Source organism: Cricetulus griseus, chromosome 4 (genome assembly GCF_003668045.3).
Source record: "Cricetulus griseus strain 17A/GY chromosome 4, alternate assembly CriGri-PICRH-1.0, whole genome shotgun sequence".
In the NCBI taxonomy this organism is placed as follows: domain Eukaryota; kingdom Metazoa; phylum Chordata; class Mammalia; order Rodentia; family Cricetidae; genus Cricetulus; species Cricetulus griseus.
Window position 1 is genome coordinate 177,059,005 of NC_048597.1, and position 26,922 is coordinate 177,085,926.

The following is a 26,922-nucleotide window of genomic DNA, read 5'->3' on the forward strand; positions in this document are numbered from 1 at the left end:
GGAGCATGAGAGGAAGATAAAGACTAACAGGGTGATGACCAGAATACTTTATGTAGATATGAAAATGTCCTAATGAAGCCGTTATTGTGATTTAATTAACTTATGCTAATTAAAAAAGAATATATAGCCGGGCGGTGGTAGCGCATGCACAAGGCGGGAAGTGCGCAGAGGCAGGACGATCTCTGTGTGTTCAAGGCCAGCCTGGTCTACAAAGCGAGTTCTAGGACAGCCAGGGCTACACAGAGAAACCCTGCTTCGAAAAACCAAAACCAAAAAGTAAACCAAACCAACCAACCAAATACATCAAGCTCTATTCACCAAAGCTAGAACCCAAAGATGTCTCCCCCGAAGCACGAGCCACCCGAAAACTGAAGGCAGAAGCACAGACTTCACTGCCATAGCTTTCTCCTGGTGCTTATGTCAGACAGGTGACCTAGGACGGACCCTGACCCAACGCCAGCACTGGCGCCAGCTTCTGCATTGCTCCAATACATTTGCGCTCGGGCGAGCACAGAAGCTCCCATCCGGGGCTCCACGCCAGCCTCGTTGTCATAGTTACCGCCAGAGCCCCGCCCCTTCCTCGCTGTCCGGCCCCGCCCCTCAGAACCCGGAAGCGGGAGGCGCGCCCCAGGGAGCTACGGGATTCAGACCTGGGAGGCGGCGGCCTCTGGCTGCTCAGCCGCGCGCCCCCTCTACCTGCTGCGCCCGCGGAGCCTCTGCTCTGCAGCCGCCCGGCCCACCCGCGCCCTGCCGCCTGCCTCCGCAGCGCCCGAACCGGGCCGAAGAGCCGTTTGGGCTGGAGAGAAAGGGACGCGGGGGTGGCCACGGCAGGTGAGGGGCAGGCCTTGGAAAGCGGAGTGAGGGTGTGTGGTGCGTGTAGGGTTGTAGGTGGGTGTGTATCGAGCATGCGTGACTAGTGAGTGTCGTCCACGGGTGGGCCGGTCCTTGTGACCATGCACGTGATCCATATCCGTGTGTGTTTGTGTCTGTGTCTAAGGCCCAGCCTCGGTTCATTGCGGATGGTCGGTGTGCCTGTGGGTCCACTATTGTGTGGCTATGGCTATAACTAGTGGGACTCAGGGAGGCCCCAATGGGGGTTGGTGCCCAAAACCTTAACCGGACATCTTCATCTTCTTGTACCACCCAACTTGGGGCTGTGCGGCAGAAGCTCAGAAGCATTTGGTTTCAGTAAACTTTTAAGGACTGCGAGTAGAGGCCAGTTCTGGAGATCCTGCCTTAGACCGGGCATGAGGCTTGTTAGAGAGTCATGAGAAACATTGCAGGGCTAGCGAGTGTCTCGTTTTTCTTTTCCCAGGAAGTTAGTTGTTAGGTGCTGATGCAGTTGCTTTGTCTCTATCTGCAATTGTCCAGCTACTCTTCGTGCAAGGATTCTAAGGATTGGGAAGTCCTCTAATACTGTCTGAATTTTTCAAAAGGCATTTACAACAGGATCTTGAGAAGAGGTGTCAGAAGATGTCATGCAGGCAGCATCTCCTGTCATGGCATTTAGAGACAAGTGGATAGGTTCCTGGAGAAAGAGGGATGAATTTTCCCTGAAGAAATCGCCCCCGAAAGATAGCTATTTAATACATATGGGTGTGCTGGGGGTGGGGTGAAGATCTGCAGTAAATAGCCAACTGTGGTTCTTTGGGTGTAGTTTAGTGGCAGAAGCTCATGCTTAGCATTCCCGAGGCCATAGGTTCAGTTCCTGGTACCGATAATCATAGTTGTGTCACCTAGAGGCTTTCAAGGTCTAATGCTTTTTTTATTGGCTGTAATAATCACAGATTATCCCTATGTAAGTCCACTATAGATTGAGATAAAGGACCAGCCATATGTGACCATGTGAGTTAACATTTGTAAAGCTGATTTCCTCAGCTGTAAAGTGCAGGTTCTGCTGAGACTCCACGTGCATGCTCACATCCAGCAACACAAAGTCCAGAAAGGACCAGGTGTCCTCAGCATCCCGGAGGAGGGGTTTCCTTAATCATGATTAAAGCTTATCTCTGGCCCTTTCCTCACCAGCCTGAACAAGTGCTTTTGTTTTTGTAAAGAACTGAATCATGAGAAATCGCATCTGTGCTGAGCTCACCGCTCACATTCTTTTTTCATCCTGACCAGTTTGGTCACAATCTCAGCTAACTTTCTGGGCCATAGACACAATGTTTCTTTTGTGACTTGGAAAAGCATCCGACCTAAGTGGATGAAAGAGAGCTAGAACAAACTTTCCTTTTCATACTGCTACAGCTGCTTTCCCTTTGCAGCTTTTTTTTTCTTCTTCTTCTTCTTCTTCATAGCCGTCAGCTGGTCACATGCAACATTTGGTAACTGTCTCGCCTTTCATTACTGCCGAACTAGCACAAGTGTTAGGCTCACTTGTCTTTACAAACGTGTACTCACAGCTGGGCAAAATCTCTTACCCATCAAGATTAGTTATAACGTGTCCTGTTGCAATACTGAGGTAGTTGTGAATTATACGGAAGGCTTTTGGTAAGGACTACCTTCTACCCATTGCTATGGGAAAGAAGTGGGTGACTCGGGGTCCTTGTGTGCCTGCCTACGTGTTTGTGCTGTGGTTTGGTTTGTGAATTGCACCTGACTCTAAAACTGTGAATAATTTCTACCGTAAATGGGTTGATTCTAGAAGTAAACTTTAACAAATTGATTGAAGTTTTTGTTTGTGTGTCTGTTTTGAAATGAGGTTTCACCTATCACTGTGTAGCCCTTGCTGGCTTGGAACTCACTATGTACACCTTGAACTCAGAGTTCTGTCTTCCTCCTGAGTGCTGGGATTAAAGGTGTGCGCTATCATCTGGTGGTTTCACATATTTTTGATATTCTCTCCTACAGAAATTGTTCTAGAAAATGTCTTTAGTTGGTGTCCTAGTGTAAAGTATTTCAGAATTAACTGCTAGTTGCTTTCATTTAAAAAAAGTAGTAGCTTAAGGGAGACAGAAGAGGTAAATTGACTATATTACATTTTGCATGAAACTATTCAAATAATAAGAATCTCTAAAAGTTGTTAAAGTTATGATATAAAAATAGTTTAAACATCTTAGATACTAAACTTGTTAATATTTAAGATAAATGGATTTTGCAAAGGATTGTGTTCTTTGTTTTAGTGTTAATGACTGAATCTGTGCACGATGGTTTCAATATAAGATTGATGGTAATTTACTTTGTGTTTTAAAACAATTTACAGTTTTAGCGGGGGCGGGGGGGCTCTGCTCTCTGTGAGTTAGAGGCCAGCCTGGTCTACAGAGTGAGTTCTCAGTTGGGGATACACAGTGAAATCCTTTCTCAAAAAAAAAAAAATTACAATTTTAACAACCCTCTCAAAATATTTCCTTTGCTTTGAGATAAGAGACCACTATCCTATCAGCATTGTAATTAGAGTTTTAATATTGGTCTGTCTACATTTACTGTCTCCTGGAAGTTCAGTGTAGTGATTCTCAAAGGTAGCAGACCAGTGTTGTGTCCCTGTAGAAAGAGGCCAGAGAATGAGGAAGGGTTCCATTAAGTTTAGAATTCTCTGCCCCTTGCCAGGCCAGAGAGCTTTTTCAAAGTCAGCCTAAACTTAAGTCCTGGACTGTCACCTCATCCCTACTAGGGACTCTAGTTCTGCCCTCAAAGCAGGGGAATGCCACGCAAGACATGTATTTGAACCTTTCCAGGTGGGCCAAGTGCTCTTGGCCATAAGAATCTGCAAGAAGGAACCTTCCCTTAGGTTCCTGTTACAGCATCGCACAGTCAGGCAAAGGATATGCAGTTCACAGCTGGGCAGTAACAGAATTAGGAGGGCTTCTCAGAGGGCCTGGTTTGGTCTCTTTAGAGCTCAGTCATCTCATAGTCAGCAGATCAGGTGGGCTGAATGCCAAACCATTCTAGGCTCTGGGGAAGCAAAGATGAAGCCCACAGAGAGGAAACAAGCACAGAGGTCTCAGCACTATCAAAACTAGAAGACACACCTTTTCCCCCTAGAGACAAACATTTTGTTGTAAGCTACAGAATATTCACATCTGTATCACAGGTATTTCAGAGAGACTTTTTGTAACTTCTCAGCACTTGGGGGTGGAACCCAGAGCTTTGTGTATGCCAACCAAATGTTCTATCACACCTAGTTACGTCTTAGCTATGTACCTTTTAATATCAGTGAGAATGATATATTTGCCCCGCCCCCGTTGGATATTAACTACGTGTGAATTAGAGTTAGATTTGTGTGGCATATTGTGCATTATCAGGAAACAGGCTTACTAACACCTTTATCATATCTGCCCTATAAACAAATGGGAAGTTTATTAAAATGGATTCTTAAGATGCTATCAGAAGACGGTAGCCAGGCTGCAGTTTGTAGTCTCCTAAGTAGGACAGGCAGGACAGAGTTACAAAAGAGTATTTTGTATCCAATCTGGTTCCTTAACTTTGCAAGAGCAGAGTCCTCTTTTGGAGGTTCTAAAGGGATTTACCCTGGCATCCTCTCAGTTTAAGTCTACATGAGTTATGAGGTAAACAACCTGTTTCTTTGGTTACAGTAAGCTAGACCCACCTCTGCATTGAGTTGAGATGTAATGAGAATTCTGGCTGTGAAACTGTCATCTGCTTTTATTTCAGGGTTCACCTCCATTTCTGCTCATCATGGGAGAGATCAAAGTCTCTCCAGATTACAATTGGTTTAGAAGTACAGTTCCCCTTAAAAAGGCAAGTATGTTTTTACTGCAGTTCATAGTCACAAAAGCTGATGTGTGGTTTAGAAGCTGTGCCTCAGTACTGTGTGAGAGGGAAGATTATTGCCAAACACGGTGACTGATGTTACAGAGGATAAAGTTCACTGGTTCCCTGTCACATGCAGTCAGCTTTGGAGGCTGACTGGAGCAGAATCAAGTGTAATGATTTTGTGGCTTGCGATTCCTTTTACATACTCAACCTTGGATAATGTAGTGAAGTGCTCGCAACAGTATCTATATAGTAAGTACAGTCATTTCTATTTCTGTTCCTGAAACTAAGCCTCATAGAACTCTGTGATGCTTTCCTGTTACTGTGATAAAGTACTGTGACCAACGCAACTTAGAAAAGAAAGCATTTACTTGGGGCTTTTGGTTTTAGAGAGATAAATCTCTGACTGTCATAGCAGGGATCGTGGCAGGCAGGCACAGTGCTGGAGCAGTAGCTGAGTGCTTACATCCTGATCAACAGGCATGAGGCAAAGAAAGACACACTGAGAATCTTTTGAAACCTTAAAACCCATCCCCAGTGACACATTGCCTCTTCCAAGGCCACACTTTCCCCAATTGTCCCATCATGATTAATTTGCTTGAAATTTCATGGTGCTTGGTTTTAAGTTGTCAAGCAGAGCCAGATGGTGGTGGCTCACGATTTTAATCCCAGCACTCAGGAGGCAGAGGCAGGCAGATCTCTGAGTTTGAGGCCAGCCTGGTCTACTGAGAGTTCCTGGACAGCCAGGCTACACAGAGAAACCCTGTCTTGAAAAACAAAACAAAACACATTGTCGGCCAGGCGTTGGTGGAGCTCACCTTTAATTCCAGCACTCGGGAGGCAGAGGCAGGCGGATCTCTGTGAGTTCAAGGCCAGCCTGGTCTCCAGAGCGAGTGCCAGGATAGGCTCCAAAGCTACTTGGAGAAACCCTGTCTCGAAAAACCAAAAACAACAACAACAAAACACGTTGTCATGTTCTGAAGAAGTTCTGATGAAACTGCCACTCAGAGAACTCAGAGGCAGTTGATGTTAAACACCCTTAGGTATTTATGGCTTATGTTCAGAATGCCTCTATCACTTCATTGAACATGCTGTTTCAGGAGATGTGTGTACAAGCTACTATTTCAGAGCCTGATATTTGTGTTACTCTTCTTCCAAGCTAGATGATTGAGACAAATCCCTAGAAGACTGAGGTCTGTGCTTGTCTTACGTGATTTTACAAGACTGGGATTTGTTGTGTGGGCAGGAAAGGTCATTGGTTTTGTTGTGTGCTTTTTTTAAACCACAATCACAGGGGAAAGATACTTAGGAATCAATGGCAAAACACAAAGGTCAAAAACATGAGATATATTGTTACCATCTGGGGAAGGCCAGACGGAAATTATTTGGAGTCCCTGGACTTTGCCTTGTCCCATTTGTCAGCTCTGGGTGACACCAGTGACTCTGGTTAGTCGACTGCTACCTACTGAGGGACACTGTGGAGTCCACCGTCCTGCTAGCTAGGAGAATTCAAAACAAAAAAGGATAAATATTGATTTTAATAATGAGTGTTGATGTAATGAAGTATAATAATAGCTAGCTGGCATTGAATACTTCCCTGCTATCTGCCAAGCTTTGGGCAAAGTTCTTGACTTGGCTCATTTCATGTTCTTTTTTCCCTGTCAGGTTAAGAACACTAAGTCACAAAGACCTCTAAAAAAAATAAATAAAAGTCTTTCTCCCACTTCCCAACTTCCAGCGAGTGGTTTGAAGCATTTCCTAAACAGTGACACACACACACACACACACAGCTACCCAGTCCTTCATCTGCTGATGAAATCCCTTCCTCCTTCTCAGCTTTACTCTAGATTTGATCCTGAAGCATCTGGGGTCTGCCTAGCCTCTACCGTTGGTTCTTGGTTCCTGCTAACCTGCCCTGTTCAGTCTCTGACCCTGCAGACCCTAGCCAGTCCTCTGGGCCAGCACTTAGAAATGACTACAAGGCAGATCTCTGTGAGTTCGAGGCCAGCCTGGTCTACAGATCGAGTGCCAGGATAGGCTCCAGAGCTACACCGAGAAACCCTGTTTAGAAAAACAAAAACAAACAAACAAGAAAAGAATGACTGCAAACTGCTCTCATGTACACACACACACACACACACACACACACACACACACACACACACACACACACGGAAAATACAGAATGCCATGTAGAGTTTACTGTGTAATGGTAAACAAAACAGACTTCCTCTTTCAGGGTAGGCAGGTCAGTTAAAAACAGAAAAGGTGGCTCTTGGGAAGTTTATAAAGCACTCTGGAAAAAGAAACCAGAGCAGTTTATTGTGGGATGCCAATCTGTGGTCCTTACATTACCTTGTAACAATTGTCAGTGACTGTTACAAACCAGCACCTTCAAACCCTAGTTCATGAGATTTTCCTTTCTTCCCCCCTTTTAACTTTCCCTCCAGATAATCGTAGATGACGATGACAGTAAGATCTGGTCGCTCTATGACGCTGGTCCCAGAAGCATCAGGTGCCCTCTCATCTTCCTCCCTCCTGTCAGCGGAACTGCAGATGTGTTTTTCCAGCAGATCTTGGCTCTGACTGGATGGGGTTACCGGGTTATAGCTGTAAGTATGACTGCTTCAGCATTGAAGCTGAGATTCCTGGGCCTTTGCCTTTCTTCTTCTCACTAACTATAGTAATGGGAGCTTTTTAATCTACATTAAGATTATAATTCCCTGTTTTATTTTTCAGTCGTGCAGCTCTTTATTTTTCTTGTGATACATCAAACCTGTGACTGAGAAAGCTCCACACCACTAAACTGTGCGCCTTGCACTGTTTCTTCCTTTAAAGTATCCTCAAGGTGTCGTGGAAAAGGCTTTTTGTTTCCGAGTATTTTTTTTAAAGATTTTATTTATTTATTATGTATACAACATTCTGCTTCCATGTGTATCTGCACATCAGAAGAGGGCACCAGATCTCATAATGGATGGTTGTGAGCCACCATGACTGGTTGCTGAGAATTGAACTCAGGACCTCTGGAAGAACAGCCAGAGCTCTTAACCTCTGAGTCATTTCTCCACACACACACACCCCCAGTATTATTTCTTTTCTTTTCTTTTCTTTTTTTGTTTTTGTTTTTTTTGGAACAGGGTCTCTCTGTGACTTTGGAGGCTATCCTGGAACTAGCTCTTGTAGACCAGGCTAGTCTCGAAAACTCACAGAGATCCACCTGCCTCTGCCTACCGAGTGCTGGGATTAAAGGCGTACGCCACCAACGCCCAGCATTATTATTTCTTAACAGTTAGGGCTTGATCTAGTTTCCCATTGATCATTCTGAATTTTTTTCTCTAGAATAAGAGTGTTTATGGGGAAGGTTCTTTACTTGTGACAGAGGTTTCGATGCCTGTGCCTTAGCACAGGTTGGTGAGGAAGAACCTGTCTTCAGCTTTGTATAGCCACAGTGGTTTCTGGGACCTGCAGTGTTGTGTTCCCCAGCTCTCCATGGAGTGCTGCTGTTGTAATCCAGTGGGTCACTGTCTGAGGGAGAGAGAAAGTGGTCAGCTCTCTTCTGGCGGGGGAGGGGGGTGTAAGTAGTGACTTCGATGTTGCTGGCACAGAAGGGTTTGTTTTGGCTCACAGGCAAGGGTGCAGATCATCACGGTGGGAAGTGAAGGCTGCAGGGGCTTGGGGCAGGTGGTTGTGTTGCATCTGCAACTAGTGGCAGAGAGAAAATATGGGTGCCTATCTTGGCATTCTCCTTTTTATGTTCAGTCTACAACTCCAGTCCGTGGAATGGTGCCACACACACAGTCCCAGTGGTCTGCCCTCCTCAGCTGAGTCTAGACAGTCCCTCACCACCATGCCCAGAGGCTGGTCTCCAGGGTGTGTCTAGATCCTCTAGATCTGACAGTCTGTATTAATCATCTCAGATGGAATCTGGGTTACACACGGGTTCCCATCAGACAAATCCGAGTCCTCTTTCTCCTGACAGCCCTTCTCTTGAGAGAACAGTTGGTGCCAGCATGGCTTCCAGGCCTTTCATCTGGCTTCACCTCTCATTTCTTCCACCATTCCTCAGATGGCATGAGTCTCTGCAGGTAATCTTCCTGTGTCCAGTCATCATTCACACACAGCACACACACATACCAGGAGAGTGAGCACCCCAGCCCTGCACAGCCATGGGTGGAGCCTGAGTTGCTCAGGAGTCTGTCCTCCAGAAGGCAACTACTGACACGGCTTCCTTCCTCACACTGGCTGGTCTCGGGCCTTAGTGCTGTCTGATTTTCTTTGCCTTTGAGGTTCTTTTCTGTTTTAGTTTGGAGGTACAGCTTGAGACAAGTTTTCTCTCTGTAGCCCTGGCTTTCCTGGAACTCTCTGTAGACTAGGCTGACCTCAAACTCATAGAGATCTGCCTCCTCTGTTCCTCAGTGCCAAGAACCAAGGTGTGAATCAGCTCACCTTGCAAGGTTCTTTTTAAAATTACGTTTGTTTGTTTGTTGAGAGAGAGAGAGAGAGAGAGAGAGAGAGAGAGAGAGTGTGTAAGAGAGAGACAGAGACAGAGACTGAGACACTGAGAGACTTGCAGGAGTTACTTTTCTCCTTCCACCATGTGGATCCTAGGAATCAAACTCCAGTCTTGAGGCTTGCAGTTCATGTACCTGCTGAACCATCTCTCTCTACCCACCCCCATTTCTTTAGCCTTAGGGTGAATGCAGAAAAGGCCAGTATCTTCAAAACTGTCAAGATTTGATAGCAGGTTAGCAGGATAGCTCAGTGGATAAAGCTCTGCTGCAAAAGGCAAGTGCCTTACCTGTTGAGCCATCTTTCCAGCCTCTCTACCTTGTATTTTTAGATAGTCTCTCATTGCACCTAGAACTCATGATTCAGCTACACTAGCTGCCCAGCAGATTTTGGGGATCTGCCTCTAAAGCCAACACTGGTGTTACAGACACACACCAACATACCAGCTTTCACATGAGTGCTGAGGCTCCAGACTCCAGTCTTCAGCTTGTGCCCACACACTTCATTCACTGTGCCATGTCCCTAGCCCACTTGTGGTTTTAAACAGATTTCCTATTGACAGCCATGAAGTAGTGTTAGTATTCACGTATTGTAGATTCTGTCCGTTCACCATACTTTGCTGCATAGTCCTATATGCAAGCCTGTGTTTGCAATGTCTGTCTTCTGAGATGTTAATGTAAATTTGGTGTTAACATACAATTTATCTTTTTAAGATTTATTTCTTTTTGAGTGAGAGAGAGACTGTGTGTGTGTGTCTGTGTGTCTGTGTCTGTCTGTCTGTCTGTCTCTCTGTCTCTCTCTGTATTGTGTATGTACACATGTGCATGCCAGAGGAGTTGGGTTCCTGTAACTGGACTTATCCTCAGTTGTGAACTGCCCAATGTGAATGTTTGAAGCAAAAATTGGATCCTTCAAAAGAACAGCAAGTGCTCTTAACCACTGAGCCATCTCTCCAGCCCTGTAGGATGTTAATATAGTCTACTGGTTTTAATACAGTCTTTTAAATTTACTCAGCTTTATCCAGGCTTATTTGTGTATGTGTGTGTGTGTACTCGAGTGTGTGTGTGGGGGGGGTATTAAATTGTGTACAGCTTTATTACCTATACATGGAATTGGGTTTTGGTTTTGCTTGTTTGGTCTTGGGGATTAAACTCAGCCTGTGTGTGTGATAAGCACAGGGTGTACCACTGAGTCACACCCTCAGTTTAGTGTCAGACTTTCAAATTAAAGCCTTTATAAATACATCCCCTTTTCTTCTAAGGTATCCTCTACTTCATAGTCTAGAATCCTTATCCACAAAGAGAATTTTAATAAAATATATCAAATCCAAAATTACCCTATAATTTACACAGCAGTACCTATTCGATTGATTTTATTTTAATTACAAAATAAATCTGAAGGTTTAAACCAGCAAAACAAGACTGGTGGTTGTTACCTATTTTTAAGATGAGGAGGTTCTAAGGGGACAAGTCTCAACCCCTAGAAATACTTTCTGTCCTCATCATCACCAATACTAGTGGACAGGCTTTAAAGCTTTTTAGGTCAGCTGTCATACTCTTTTATGTTTGTCATAGTGAAAATACAGGAAATCAGAAAAACTAATTGGCAAATGATCTTTTTTTTTTAACAGCTCCTTAAAAAATGCTACTGGGGTAGGGGGCAGGGAGGTGGTTGTTCTTGAGAAAGGACTTTATTTCCAGTTCTCCTGGCTCTTTGAACCTCATGTTCTCAATTCAGAATGAACTTGGGTTTCTTTTTATTATTTTTTTTAAAGATTTTATTCATTTATTATGTATACAACATTCTGCTTCCATGTACACCAGAAGAGAGCACCAGATCTCATAATGGTTGCTCTTGACTATCTGACAAGGAGATCGATGTGTATTGAAATTGTTGTGTGTGAGCTGAAGTGATGGCTTAGTGGTTAAGAGCACTAGCTGCTCCTCCAGAGGACTTGGGTTCAACTCTTAGAACCGACATAACCATCCGTAACAGCAGCACCAGGAGATCTGACACCTCTTCTGGTCTCCATTGGCACCCACATGCATGTGGCTTTCAGACACAAACACATGAAGATAAATCTTTAAAAAAATAAAACTTTAAATGATGTTATTTTCACATACTTTGAAAAAGAAGCAAAGCTTGGGCAGTAGGGAATGTGATTCCTGAACTATTCAAATAAGGAGTTTCATTTTAAGTTTTTAGCATAAATTTTCTATTTCCCCTGCTCCAGCCTATTGTGCCAGACTATGCTGATTCCTCAAGGGAGCCCTTACCCATGAGGAGGGATGGACTGGGGGTGGGCTAAGGGGGATTGGAGGAGGAGTGGGAGGGAGAACTGTGATTGGAATATAAAGTGAAATCAAAAGATGGAAAAAAATGTCTATTTCAGTTGCAGTATCCAGTTTATTGGGACCATCTTGAATTCTGTGATGGATTCAGAAAACTTTTAGACCACTTACAGTTGGATAAAGTGAGTACCCCAAACTAATAACATGTGATTGTACTGTGCATCTTATAAAGGCTAAGGTTGTCTTTTTTTAATAATAGCCTTATTGTGGTATAATTCACATATCACACAGTGTACCATTTGTAAAGTAGACAGTCACATATTTAAAATTCCAACATAATGGGCTGGAGATACGGCTCAGAGGTTAAGAGCACTGGCTGTTCTTCCGGAGATCCTGAGTTCAATTCCCAGCAACCACATGGTGGCTCACAACCACCTATAATAAGATCTGGTGCCCTCTTCTGGCATTCAGGCAGAACACTGTATACATGATAAATAAACAAATCTTTAAAAATATAAAATTCCAAGATATATTTGTAGCTGTCAACACTGTCAATTTTGGAGCCTTTTTCTCACACATACACCCCCTGCAGAAGAAATTTATTGGGCCAATGAGATGGTAAAGGCACTTGCCACCAAGCCATCCCAGGGACCACATGGTGGATGAAGAGAACTACGCTTGTCCTGGTGCCAGCTGTGCATTGAGCACCAGTTGTGGGGGTCTCTGACTACCAAGGCCAGCAGAGTAACAGTCCAAGTGAGATAAGAGGGCAGTTAGGGTCAACACAACTCAGTGTGGAGTCTGACACTGGGCAGTTTATTTTAGGCATATTTAATGGAAGCACCATTTGAAAAGAAGTTTCCTAGTGATAATTAGCTCGTCCTGTGTGCACAATAAAGCTTAAGGCAGACTACATCAAAGCATTCATAAAGCCGTGTCTATAGATTGACCACATGTGACATCGTAAGGGTCTGGGGAGGATCTTGTGCGGTCTCTGTCTTACAGATAGCATAAAGGTCACCAGGCTGTTAACCACCTCCCAGCCTTCTTCAATCAATTAGTGATTGATGGGGGAGGGCCCAGTCCATTGTGGGTGGGTCCACCCCCTGGCCTGGTAGTTCTGCTTTCTTCCAGAAAGCAGGCTGAGCCAGCCATGTGAAGCAAGCCAGTAAGTAGCTTCCCTCTATGACCTCTGCAGCAGCTCCTGACTCCAGGGTCCTGCCCTGTTTCAGTTCCTGTCCTGACTTCCTTCAATGATGAATAGTGCTGTGGAAGTAAAGCCAAATAAGCCCTTTCCTCCCCAACTTGCTTTTTGGTCATGGTGTTCTGTTGCAGCAATAGAAACCCTAAGACACGGCATTAGATGATTGTTTTGTTTCATTTGAGACAGTTTCATGTAGCCCATGCCTCAAGCTCGCCATATAGCCAAGCATGATCTTGAACTCCAGGTTTCTACCTCTGCAACCCATGAGGCTGGATCCTAGAAACATGACTTGGGTGACAAGGGAATGAAGACAGGACAGACACAAATGCAGAAAAGCTGGGATCAGGTGGGCTGTGCACTCTGATGGAGATGCACCAGCAAAAACTCATCGAGTTTATTGTATATCACTGAACAAGGAGGCAGGTTTTGCTAATCTCAGTTTCAGGTTGCAGTCATCCTCTGAGGCAGGGTCTGGGGCTACAGGTATGTGCAGAATACCAACTTATCACATGGTTGTTGGTATCCAAACACTTGTCCTCTTGACTCTGAAGCAAGCACTAATAGCTGCTGAATCATGTTTTTAACCTCCAGTATATTGTTTTCTTAATGGGGTACATAAATTTAAATAAAATGTCATATTTCTAACTGCTGTAGATATTTCAGCCTGCTAGGTAGTGATGGCATATTCTGTGCTTCACAAAAATTGAAGCAACTCAGTGTTTTAGGATCTGCCTTATGTTTGTTTATAATTAGGTCCATCTGTTTGGGGCGTCTTTGGGAGGTTTTTTGGCTCAGAAATTTGCTGAATACACTCACAAGTCTCCAAGAGTCCACTCCCTCATCCTCTGCAATGCCTTCAGTGACACATCTATCTTCAACCAAACGTGGACTGCAAACAGGTAAGAATGTACATTTAAATGTTGGCTTTGGAGGAATTTTGATTCAGTGGCAGTAGAAGGTGGACAAGAAAAGATCTCTATGAACGCCACAAGCGGCTCTTCCCTTTACTCGGTTTGGGTTCGGCATGTAGTCGTGTGATCTCACAGTCTCTCTAGAACTTCTACAGTCACAGTGTTTGGTTCTCTAAACTGATAGTTTCAGGTGTATTTTTCCATTTTTCTGTCATGCTTTGCTATAAATCTTCATACAGTTTGCTTTCCTTCCTTTCTGGGCTATTTCCCTGAGGGGTGATCATCGGTGGAAAGTTGAGAACACTTAGTTCATGGTGGTGTGATCGCGACACTTATGTCCCATTCTTCAGAAAAATTTACATAGAATTACTTTAGGAACTACCAGTAAGGTACCAGGTTTTCCTCAACAATACTTTTGATTTTAATTTTGCGTGTATGAGTGCAAGCCATGGTGCACTGTGGCAGTCAGGACACCTTGGGTGTGAGTCCTAACATTCACTGCTGTGTATGCCATCTAGCTGGCCCCATGGGCTTCTGGGGACTCTAGGATGACAGACTGGTGCCCCTGCTTCCGGCTTTGTGTGGGTCCCAGGGATCTGAACTCAGATCATCACTGCTTTCTTGGCAGACGCTTACTCCACTGAATTATCTCCACAGCCCAGTTTTAGCATTTTACTTGATAGTCTCTACCCTGAACACAAGTCTGCTTACTTTCCACTTGAAAAAGACCCAGTGAGTTAAGGGCAAGTGTTGGGGTAAGGCAAAGGATTTATTTGATAAGTCATCAAGACCCAGACAATCCGAAAGTTAGGGTCCTGAATGACCACCTTAACACAGATTTTTACTGTGTGTTAGAACAGGCTTTAAGCTTTTGTCATGGAAACCTGGCAATGTGTTGATTAGAAGGGCTGGTTTAAATGCTGAGAAAGAGCTGTGTCCTCAAAGGAGGTCCAGGCCTTTCCAGCCAAGGATACCAGTGGCACAGTTGTTCTTCCTACTGTGTCAGTATTCCAGTCCACAGCCTTGTGGGACAGGGTCACTGACTCCAGGGGTTACTTAATGAGAAAAGAGAGGTGATTTCAAAATAGAATTGCTTAACTTGGTGTTAGAAATCCTGCCCTGTCCAGATGAACTTTTGCTGTAACAATCCCAGCAAAACCAACTCTTGGCCGCGTACTAAGTGTCATTTTGGCTTGGGGCTTTAACATTAGGCCAGGTTAAAGGTAAAGTCAGACTTCCCTCCGTTGTTCTAGAGACACACCCACTGTTCCTCTTTAGAATAAGCCCAGGACAGAAAGAATTTGTACCATGGCTTAATAGCCTTCCTGTATAGTTTCTGGGTAAGGCCTCAGGAGAGATCATCTCTATTTGTTCATATGTCTTAGTAAGTATATCCAGTAAATCCCATGCTAAAGGGGAAAATTGAGCAGAAGTCTTGTAGGACTCAGCCATTTTGATGGATAAGCACTCTTCCCCAAGGCTGATATTCCTAGCCAAACACAGGAGGTTGTATCAGAATGCAAGGGGATTACCTTCTTATGCCAGCATCAAGAGGAAAAGGATAAGTGCTACCAGTGTATGTCAGGCCTCTACTGAGTGACAATTCAGGAATCTGGCTGTCCTTAGTGGGATCTGAGAGTCTGGTGCCAACACTACCCCACAGTGGTAGATCCCTAGTCTAATCTAGGTCTAGGCCCTTTTGACACATGGGTTCTCAGAAGTTCTTGAATTGGGCCAGTTTACTTTGCTGCATGCTCATGATCTGCTCCTTGCTCTTGGAAGGTTTGTAAGACCTGGTCACCCGACAGAAATGGATGGGCATGGTCATGTTTTATGCAGACGTGCTAGAGGCAAACTTGGATAAAGGTTAATATTGCCCCGATGTTTTTCATTCCCAGTCAGCACATTCTCCTACAGAGGGAGAGATCTCAAGTGGCTGAGCATATAGTACAGTTTTACATTTATTGTGTATGATGTGTGAGTATAGGCACACATATGCCACAGAGTGCTTTGGGAGGTCAAAGGGCAACTTTCAGAAGCCTGTTCTCTCCTACCCTGTTGAGGCAGGATGTCTCTCTACCAAGCTACATACTCCAGGCGGGCTGTCCCAGCAAGCTTTTGGGTGCTTCTGGCTCTGCTACCCATCTCACAGTAGGAGTGCTGGGATAACAGGTGCTTGCCACCATGTGTGACTTTTTCATGGGTTCTAGGAACAGCAAATGGTTTTACCCACTGAGCACTCCAGATATACTCTATTTGAAGTTGGTTTCTTGACAGATTTTTTGCAACTGTTTTCTTATTGGTCTTTTTCATTGCCTAGGGCTTCCTAGAAGAGGGTAATTTCCAAGTAATATATAGTATTTTAGACACTGTTTGGGTTCTTTGTTCTTTTAAGATTTTATTTTTAAAAATACTGTGTTTCCCTTGTGTGAGCATGGGTACCCATGGAGTCCAGAAGAGGGCATCAGATCCCCTGGTGTTACAGGTACTTTTAAGTTGCCCAACATGGATACTGGGAACCAAGCAATGGATGCTTTTAACCTCCAAGCCATCTCTCCAACCCATGGCACAGTTTTAAGGAAGCCAAATTCCAGGATATTTTCCTTAAAAGTTCTTTGACAATACAAGTCCAATAGGCCTTTACCCACCTAGAAAATGTATCCACAAAACTCACAGAGGTCTTGGATCATTGAAGGGACGCTGATTTGCTACTCTTTGCTGGATCCTAGAGGTCTGATTGTACCTCCCTTCAGATTTTTAACACATACTAGTTTTGTTGCTTTGTGTGTGTGTGTGTGTGGGGGGGGTGTTTCAGATGCGGAGGGGACTTACTGTGTAGCCCTGAACACAGAGGTCTGCTTGCCTCCTGAGTCCTAGGATCAAAAGGTGTGTATCCCCTGGTATTGGAGTTTTTGAGACAAAGTCTCACATGTAGCCCAGGCTGGTTTCAAAATCTTCCTGCCTCTGCTTTGCTAGTGCTGGGATTACAGGCATTACCACCAAACCTGGTACATACCAGGAAGTCTTAGGGTGGTGTATAAGACAGCCCTGTATAAAATGGGTCCCATATACATTTTCATCCCCACTGGAAGACTGTTATGCAGTAGGGTATTGTTAGTTTTTCTTGTCCCGCCATATCCCACAGCCACCTTCAGCCCCAAATAAGCACACAAAGACTTATATCAATTATTAAACTGTTGGCCAATGGCTAGGGCTTCTTACTGGCTAGCTCTGTCTTAATTATTAACCCATTTCTAAGTATTTCCATGTGGTCTTACCTTACTGGAGAAGGGTCTGGACCTGTTACACCTTCCTCCTCTATGTGGTGTCTCTTTGCAGCACCTCTCTCTCCTTTCCCAAAATTCTCCTCGTCCGCCTATCTTCCTGCCTCTATTGGCCGAACAGTGTTATTCATCAACCAATAAGAGAAACATATATATCCAGAAGGACATCCCCTAGCAGTAGGGATGTTGTGTCACAGTCTCTGCAAGGGCTTCCTACAGCAGAGTCCACCCTTGGAGCACCACATTTCCATCCAGGACCACTGGTCAAAAGTGAAATGCTAGGGGCTTCCTAAGAGAACCTGTGTAGCAAGCATGAGCACCTGAGTTAAGGTCCCCAGCACCCATGTATAAGCAGGGCACGTCCACCCCTGCCTGTTACCCCAGTGCTGGGTGGGGCAGGGGTGGAGACAGGATTGCTAGCCTAAGATCAGTGAGCTCCAGCTTCAGTGAAACCCTGTCCCAAGGGAATATGGCAAAGAGTAATGGAAGACAGCTGTGTCCTCTGGCATGTACCACATGCACAAAGCAAAGTCCTGTTCTTTAGGTCTTTCTTTTGTTTGTCGGTATATGAAGGTTTATACTGAGATAAAGCAATTTGAGGAACCAGAGATCCAGTTAGAACTGAGCTGTCACCAACTCCAGCAGCCTCCTTCACTGCTTTATGAGCCAGCTTTCCACTTACTATGGCCTCCTGGTGGCCATAACAGTTGGTTATGGTCACCTAGGGATGCTGTGAGCAACCACTAGTAACTGCAAGATTTTAGCAACCTGCTTTCCCTTGGCTAAGCCTAGCACCCTATGTGATGCTTTTGGTCTCCTAAGCCACTGCTCTCCTCTCTGGGTTTCTCATAATGCTTTCTTTTACCATGTGCCGAGTCCAGAAGTTGGCAAAGCCTGATCAGTGAGGCCCAGACAGCTAGATGTATTAGTTCAGTAATCTCTAGGCAGTTACACTTGGGGTAGGGGCATAAGAGACATCATTTGGGAGCAGAGTGGTACAATTCACTGCAGAGGCAACTCCTATCTCACACTGAGACTGGCCGGTAGAATATCTGGGTAGTTTCCATTCCTCATCTTTACTAAGGAAAGGATTGGTAGGGAACATGCACAAAGGTTGTCCCAAGGGTTTGGTGCATGCCAGGCAAGCTCTCGGCCACTGAGCTGGGGCTTAGTCCTTGCCAGATTCTAATGTCACTTAAAATGACATGGTAGAATCAAGACATGGTGGTACGCATCTGTTATCCCAACACTAAAAAAACTGTAGGAGAAATTGTCAAAGAGGTTAGTTGGAGCTACATGCACAAGAGCCTGTCTCAAACAACGAAAACAAAAGCTTATACAGTGGTTTTACATTAAACCCATAATTGACATTTCAGATTCTGCAAGGGAAGAAAACAAAAACAGCCATTTACCCCAGATCCAGTCAAGTGCTGTCTGGACTTGTTTATACACTGGTAAATGTTTCCTTGCCTCTAGGTCAGTGGCTCTCAACCTGTAGGTCATGACCCCACAGGGATAACATCAGCTATTTACAATTCATAACAGCAGCAAAATTACAGTTATGAAGTTGCAATGCAATAATTTTATGGCTGGGGGTCACCATAGCATGAGAGACTGTATTAAAGGGTCACAATTATATAGGAAGGCTGAGAACCCCTGTTCTAGGACAAAAAAGAGCATCAGTAGGTGAGTTGCTCACATGTCTGTGGCTTAGCATGAGGCAGTTTGTAACCTGCTTCTGTGTTGACAAGGCTCTGCTGAGCAGGTCCTGCCACTTAAATGCAAATAGTTCTTGTTTCCAAGAGTTGTAGTTGTCCGAAGTAAAGGCTCTAAGGGTGCAGATTCAGGTCAGTTTTATTTCCCTTAGACCTTGGTACTCAGTTGAAGGTGCTTTTTTGAGTGTCAATATTATATGGAGTCTAGCAGGATTTTATTTGTATAAATATTAAATTTCCTTTAAGACAGATCTCACTAAAGTCAGTATCTGCCAGCTTCACCCTCCCAAGTGCTGGTATTAAAGGCACATGCCAGCATGCCTGGTTAATAAGTTTTATCTTAATGGGCATCAAGCAGGCATGTGGTACACAAACATACATGCAGATAAACCACTTATAAAATGAATCTAATTACGAGAAAGACTAGCCTTTATCCCTTCTCTCCGAGGGGCGCTGTTTATGAGGAGGATCTTTGCCCCTTCTTTTAAGGCAGTTCTTATTGGGGAATTAAGCTTTGTCTTGCCATGAGCCCTGTCTGTCCCCTCCCAGGGTGGTACCTATCACAGGTGACTTGATGCCGAGTTGTCCTGGCAGAAAGGTTACTTGAGCATGTGAGGTACATAGGTGGTCTTGTCCCTGAAGGGGAATCAGGCACTCTGGCATCTATAGGAAACTGCTTTGGGCTGAGAGTTCCAGGATGGCATTCCGAAGGTTACAAAAATGGGTTCTCTGCCTTTCCCAAGACTTGCATCAGGAGAGTAGCCTGTGAAGTGTTAGTTGTTCTTGCCAATCGAGTATTTTGGTTTTGAACAAATAGTACTGGCTTCCAGCAGGAAATCAATTCATTACCCTGTCAGGTTTATCCAGGGCTCCTATTATGGGACAGTTTGTATAGTGTCTTAAATCCCTTGAGTCTGTATCTAAGTTAGTCTCTTTCCCTTTTCTATGCTATACCTTCATGTCAGAGCACTGTATTCTACCATTCCTCCTCCTTGCACTAGGGTGTCAGTCCTTTGCCTCGAGTACCTTCCGTTTTGTGGAGAGACCGTTTCCTCCAGTCTAACGAGCAGCAGGGAGGCATACTGTCAGGCTCCCCTCCTCCTGCAGCTGCTGTGTGCTATTAAACATTAAGTGTTAAATTGGCTCTCCCAGAACAAGTTTGTCCCAAAAGCTCCCTCAATCTGTTACAGATTTCTTATTCTGCTTTGTTTTGGGGTGGTGGTGGTATGGTGGGGGTATCATGAGTGTGAGCATGTGCGCACCAGAAATTGACATCACATATTTTCCTTCATCACTCATAGAAGCAGAATCTCTCACTGGAACTCCAGAACTTTCTGAATAGCTAGCTAGCTCGACAACTTGCTCTGGGAATCCCATGCCTTGCCCTCCCTTGTGCTCCCAGCACTGGCTCAGGCATTAGGGATCTGAACTCTGGTCCTCATGCTTGCAGGACAAACACTTTACCCTTTGCGCCGTCTCTCCAGCCCTGTTTCATGACAGTTTCTCGTGTTTTCTAGGCTGGCTACATAGCAAGATACTGTCTGGGCAAAAGAGCATAAAGGGCATCCTCAGCCTTGAGAGCTCAGAAAGTGGTGGGTGGGAAGATACAAGGTTAATTGGGGACATTGCCCAGTGGTCCTTCCAAGAGGCAGCTCAGCTTTCAACACTGTCAGGGAGGAGATGGACTGGGCCTTTGGGAAGTAATCCTCAGCACAAGATCAGAGAACCCATGTTTGTCCTGCATGGTGACTCTCAGCATTTGAAACTCATGGAATCCCTATCAGTTAAGGATCACATAAAGCAGGTAGGCAAGATGGCTCAACAGATGAAGATCTTTGCCACTGACCTTACAAACCTGAGTTCAGTCCTGGAACCTACATGGTGGGAGAAGAGAACTGACTCCCACAAGTTCTCTTTTGACCTTCTCATGTGCACTCTAGGTGCACACATACAGTAAACATTGGGGACGGCATTTGAAACAGGGTTTCTATGTTGTAGACCAGGCTGGCCTCAAACTCAGAGATGCATCTGCCTCTGCCTCCCAAGTGCAGGGATTGAAGGTGTGTGCCACCACCTCCTAGCCAGAAATATTTTTCCTAATGCTGAATTTTCCAAATAGCCACTGGAAATGAGGCCAGTTACAAGAGAACAAGCTGTCGTCAGATGCTTGCCTGCACGGTGGTATTTTGCAGTATTGCTGTGTCCTGAGTTGAAGTGTCACTTTTGGGGACTTTGGGGTATCCATAGGAGCTGGAGTGGGCTTTCTGAAGGGAGTTCAACTTTCCTCTGGATTCCAGGCATCTGGCCATGATGGAGCTTCAGTGCTGAAGAGGATTCATTGTTTATGTGCAGACTCAGTGTTGGTCACCAGCCTGTCTTCTTTTGCAGCTTTTGGCTGATGCCAGCATTTATGCTCAAGAAAATAGTTCTTGGGAACTTTTCCTCTGGCCCAGTCGACCCAATGATGGCAGATGCCATTGACTTCATGGTGGACAGGGTAAGGATCAAGATACTGCTGAACACTTTGTACTGGGATGTTTTGTTCACAGGCGAGAGGAGGTCCATCTGTCTCTGGGTATGTAGAGGAGGTCTTTGTTAAGCAGTCCTGTGTGTTGTTAAATGCTTCCAAACAGACCTCACTGCTGGGGAGAGCTTAGCTCCGTCAGCATCTCTAGCAGCTTAGGAGGCAGAGGTGGGCAGATCCCTGTGAGTGAGTTCCAGGACAGCCAGGGTTACAGAGTGAGACCCTATTTGTTTTTATAATGTAAAGTAATAGTAAAATACTATGGAGTCTTTAAGGACTAGAAGATTTCTTAAAGGTTTACTGTAAGCATTTAGGAAATAGATCATTTTAACCTGGTACAACATTACCCAATGTGTACACACATTGGAATGGTGCCCATTCATATGTAGTACAAGGTTTATTACATTGTTTATTAATCAGTTTAAAATAAAACTTAAGAGCCAGGTGGTGGTGGCACATACCTTAATCCCAGCACTTGGATCTCTGAGTTCAAAGCCAGCCTGGTCTACAGAGAGATTTCCAGGATAGCCAGGACTACACAGAGAAACTCTGTCTAAAAGAACAAACAAATAACTAATAAAAATTTCAGGGGCTAAGGAGATGGCTCAATGGTTAAGAGCACTTCCTGCTCTTCTAGAAGGGAGTTTGGTTCCCAGCACCCACCTTTAATGCTAACTCCAGCTGTAGAAGGATCCAGTACCTCTGGTTGCTGAGGCCACGTGCACTCCTGTTCACTTACATGTTGTCTGTGTCATATATAAAAATAAAACAAGTCTTAACAAAAATTATAGGCTGGAGAAATGGTTAAGAGCATGTACTGTTCTTCCAGAGGATTCAAGTTGTGTTCCCAGCGCCCACATCGGGGAGTGCACAGTCACCTGAAACTCCAGCTTCAGGGGATCCAACACCTCTGCTGTCCTTACAGGCACCTGTACACATACAGTTAAACATAAAATCTTTATTTAAAAATTAAAAAATTTTCAGCCTGACCATGGTAATTAGGCCTGTGATCTCAGCACTTAGGAGGCTGAGGAAGAACGGTCTCCACCTTAAGGCCAACTTAGATAATACAAGAGCTTCCTTGACCTCCCACTAGACAATGCATCTGCAATTCTTGGGCATCTGAGAATTTAGCTCCTTTGGGATGGGGAGAAGTTGTGTTTTTTTTTTTTTTTTTTTTTTTTTTTTTTTTTTTTTTTGCAGGGTTTCTCTGTGTAGCCCTGGCTGGCCTCAAGCCTGCTTCTACTTCCTGGGTGCTGGGTTGCAGGGGTGTGCTGCCATGCCCGGCTAGAGTCTGTTTTCACTTGACCTCCTTCCTGTACCACTCAGGTCAAGCTGACAAATGAGTCTGCACGCTGGTGTCTCAGAACCAAGGTGCAGGAGATCCTTGCATGCTCATTTGCCACTTCCGAGGTGCATGGAGTGTCCTGTGCCCATAGGTACCTGAGTAAGCAGGTGGTACAGATTGAAGCTAAAGGAAGACCACATTCCAGGTATAGAGCCTGATTTAGGTGCCACAGTAGAAAAAGTCCCCTGCCCTAAAGTCCCAGATCAGTTTCCAGATACATTGTGTTTTCTCATTGGTGGCTTTTCCACCATACACATTCCCTACATCATAAGCACAGGTGTCATCTGTGAACCTATTGTAAGCATAAAAACAAAATTACTTCAATTGTTACCTGTATTTCTTCCTGCAGCTAGAGAGTTTGGGTCAAAGTGAACTGGCTTCAAGACTAACTCTGAATTGTCAAAATTCATATGTGGAACCTCATAAAATTCGGGACATCCCTGTAACCATCATGGATGTAAGTTCCTTTTGAAGGTGCTTTCCATTTAAAATGTATATGCCAAGATGTAATTATTTTATGACATTAACCATGCTTCTTTCTGAAAAGCTGCCTATAATTCCAGCTCCTGGGGATCCGAAACTCTCTTCTGGCTCTTGCAGACACTAATTTCTTGTGCATATACCCACACAGAGATTCACACATGTACGCTTTTAGAGAGATGGCTCAGTGGTTAAGAGCAGTGGGTGCTCTTGAGGAAGAGCTGGGTTGCATTCTTAACTACAGTTCAGAGGATCTGATACACTCTTCTTGCCTGCATGCATATGGTGAACAGATACACACGCAGGCCAAAAAAAAATTATATATGCCAGGTAGTGGTAGCGCATGACTTTAATCCCAGCACTCAGGAGACAGAGGCAGGCAGACCTGAGTTCAGGCCAGCCTGGTCTACAGTGCCAGTGCCAGGATAGGCTCCAAAGCAATACAGAGAAACTGTCTCGAAAACAAACAAAACAAGCTCTTGAGAATGGCACCTGAGGTTGACCTCTGGCTTCCACATACACACAAACACATACTTGTATTGAGAGCATCTGAAAGACACTTAAAACCACATGTGCTCAGCTGCCAGAGACACTCCTCCCAGAAAGTCTGAACTTCCTGCCTTTAGTCTCTAATTTGTAAAAAAATATTAATTTAGCCAGGTAGTGGTGGTGTATGCTTTTAATCCTAGCACTCAGGAGGCAGAAGCAGGTGGATCTGAGTTCAAGGCCAGCCTGGACTACAGAGCAAGTTCCAGGACAGCCAGAGCTACACATGAAAAACCCTGTGTAAAGATAAAACAAATTCTCTTTCTGTGTATGGGTGTTTTGCCTGCATGTATGTAAGTGCATTATGTGCATGCAGTACCCATGGGCCAGAAGAGTTGTTGGATCCCCTGAAACTAGAATTAGAGTTGTGAGCTGCCATGTGGGTACTTGGAACCTAACCAGGGTCCTCTGGAAGAGCAGCCAGTGCTCTTAACCACTGAGCCATCTCTCCAGTCCCAAGATTTCATTTTTTTGAATTTAGCATTTCTAGTGATCATTCACTATTAATATTTTGTTAGCTACAGGTGAGAGATGCAGGAGACATCTGGCAGCTTCGGTCTTATGTTGGAATTAGAATTTTTTTCTGGTGTGGGGATGGAGCCTTGCACACACCAGACAAGCGTTCTCTCACAGCTGTATTCCCTCCCATTGGGTTGGAGTTGGATGTGACCAGGAACAGCACTAGCAAGTGGGCCCTGGCTGTTCTGGCACTCAGGATGGTGAGGGGCAATACTTTTGTCCTATACTGAGACTACCATGAGGTTTCAGCCTAGTGTGTTTTCTCAAAGGTGTTTGACCAGAGTGCATTGTCAACGGAAGCCAAGGAAGAAATGTACAAACTGTACCCTAATGCCCGGAGAGCTCACCTTAAGACCGGAGGCAATTTCCCCTACCTATGCAGGAGTGCAGAGGTCAATCTTTATGTGCAGGTAAGTCCAGCCTGGAATCCAGAACACTTGAGCTTTAGAGAGTCCCCTGGAGACTCTCCCTCAACAGCCCTGGATGAGCAGCCTGCATCCACACACTGGTGGCTATGGCTCTTGGTATGGTGTGACCTGGAGTCAGGGAATTCAGCCACAGCAAGAATGACACCACATCTAAATGGGAACAGTCTAAATGACTTGATCCGATTATGCACTATTGGCAGAAATAAAAACACTTCATTCTCTGGAGAGATTCCTAGAATGGGGTGACAAGTGACTGCCTTGATGACTGGACAAGAAGCAGCAGGTGCCTTCCACAGTGAGTCCTGCCTTTAATGTTCTCATGTACTCATGGAAATAGATCCTAAGGAGGTGATCCTAACATAGGAAGTATTGATGCCCAGGGATGCTCATCATGCCATCATCCTCAGTAGCAGAAGGCTGGAAGGTCCTCACACCACGGTGGAAAGCAGGGCAAACACCCATAAAAGTCTTAAAAAAGAAAAGATGTTCATGAAGGGCTGGCAAGGTAGCTCTGTTAAAGCCCTTGGCATGCAGGTGTGAGGACTCTAGTTCAGATCCCCAGAACTCACAAATGCCTGGTGTAGCATCTGGGGATTCCCCCAAAGCAAGCTGGCTATCAAGACTAATCTTATCAGGGTGGTGGAAAGATGGCTCAGTAGTTAAGAGCAGTGACCACCCTTCCAGAGGACCCAGTTTTACTCCCAGCTCCCACGTGGCAGCTCGTAATTGAAACTCCAGTTCTAGGGAATCCAACACCCTCTTCTGGCCTCCAAGGGCACTGCATGAATGTAATACATAAACATGCATGCAGGCAAATCACCCGTACACATTCAAAAGACTGGCCATGTTAGCTTTGGATTTGATTGAGACTGCCTTCCTCAGTAAGATGGAGAGTGACCAACCTGGATCCTCTACACACACAAGCCCACACATGTGCCCACAAATACAAAGTGCATATATACACTAAACATTAAACATGGGGGCCATGGGTGATGAGGATGTCCATGAAAACTTGGCAGGGATGTGGAGAAGCTGGCTTTAAAAAACAAGAGGTCAAAGGTCCCACCAGTTCTTTGGTCAGACACAGTGTGTGCATAGTTGTAACCATAGCACTTTGAGACTGACACAGGATTGCTGTGAGTTCAAGGTGGGTCTGAGCTACATAGCGAGACCCATACTATTTGCTGGCTTTTCTCTAGTTTATCTGTACTAGTGCGTAATTTTGGGAAACTTTTATATTCTCCTGTCCTGCTCCTTAACAATGTGCTATGCCTTCTGTTCTGTAATACAGTCATTGAAAAATGAAGGTGCTGGGCTTGGGGCAACGATGGTTCAGTTGGTAAAGTATTGGCTGTACAAGGATCAGAACCCGAGTTCAGTCCCCATAATCAGGTTTTTAAAAAGTGGGGTGTGGTGGCACAGCACTGGGAGGCACAGACAGACAGACCCTGGGGTTTGCTGCCCAGCCAGCCTAGCCTGCTTGTCTCAGAAGACAAGGTCAGCAAGTGAAAGACACGCCACCAAGCCTGACAGCCTGAGTTCAGTACCAGGAAACTACATGGAGGCGACAGCCAACTCCGACAGGCCGTCTCACCTCCACACTACACAGTATCCTATGGAGTGACACTCATGTTGAGCACGTGCACTCACAAAGAAGAGTCAGAACTGGAGATGGGGTGTCTCGGTGGCAGAATACTCTGCAAAGCCCTCCTGAAGCCCTCCTTCAATGTCAGCACCATGAACAAGTCAACCCGAGTAACCAAAGGAATTCTGTACTTTTCCAGATACATCTGCTGCAGTTCCATGGAACCAAATACGCTGCCATTGACCCGTCAGTGGTCAGTGCAGAGGAGCTCGAGGTGCAGAAAGGCCGCCTTGCCCTCAGCCAGGAGGAGCCATAGATGGAGCTTTCGACACGCTGAACCAGCGTCATCTTGTACAATCAGTTCAGGTTCATCGGGCACACTGGTCCTCACTGTTTTGGAAGTAGGACTGATGGTCCTCATGACCTGCATCAGCTCTTCTAGGCCAGTGTGACTGTCCCTCTCCAGGGTTGTTTGGGTTTTGGTTTGTTTTTTTTTTTTTTTTTAACTTTTGAATTTGAACAACTTTTAAAGACTCCCATTTTAAGAATTGTGAAAATTTTGCTACCAAAAGCCTTCTCCCCTGTTGTGTTCATTTGGAAGGCTTGGGCTCCTGTGGCGTTTTTCTTTTTTCCTCTGTCTTCCTATGTTCCTCACTGTAAATGCTGCATCTCCAGACGGGAAGAGGAAACCACTTATTTTTATGCTTTCTTGGGCATAGCCAGGGTGCCAAGGCCGGCAGCCTGCTGACCACTCCCTACAAATCCTCTACTTCAGTTTCCAGTTGAGCACACCATTTTGAGTATTAGCTGTTGTATTTCTAGACATTACAGTCATTTGGAATAAAAACTGAATTTCTTCAGTGAA

At 44.9% G+C, this 26,922-nt stretch overlaps 1 protein-coding gene across 1 annotated transcript; it reads left to right on the forward strand.

Moving 5' to 3' along the window:
* Positions 1 to 612: 612 nt before the first annotated feature.
* On the forward strand, positions 613 to 26,922 carry Spg21 (SPG21 abhydrolase domain containing, maspardin). The gene is made up of 9 exons (XM_027411325.1): positions 613 to 831; positions 4,612 to 4,698; positions 7,164 to 7,325; positions 11,615 to 11,695; positions 13,471 to 13,616; positions 21,016 to 21,124; positions 22,849 to 22,956; positions 24,314 to 24,454; positions 26,257 to 26,922. The coding sequence occupies exons 2-9, from the start codon at positions 4,636 to 4,638 to the stop codon at positions 26,371 to 26,373; spliced, it is 927 nt and encodes a 308-aa protein (XP_027267126.1). The 5' UTR covers positions 613 to 831; positions 4,612 to 4,635; the 3' UTR covers positions 26,374 to 26,922.

Coding starts and splice junctions, on each gene's coding strand:
- Spg21 (XM_027411325.1), top strand. CDS start 4,636: ATGGGAGAGATCAAAGTCTCTCCAGATTACAATTGGTTTAGAAGTACA. Junction 21,125..22,848: donor TTGACTTCATGGTGGACAGG/GTAAGGATCAAG, acceptor TTCTTCCTGCAG/CTAGAGAGTTTGGGTCAAAG. Junction 22,957..24,313: donor TCCCTGTAACCATCATGGAT/GTAAGTTCCTTT, acceptor GTTTTCTCAAAG/GTGTTTGACCAGAGTGCATT.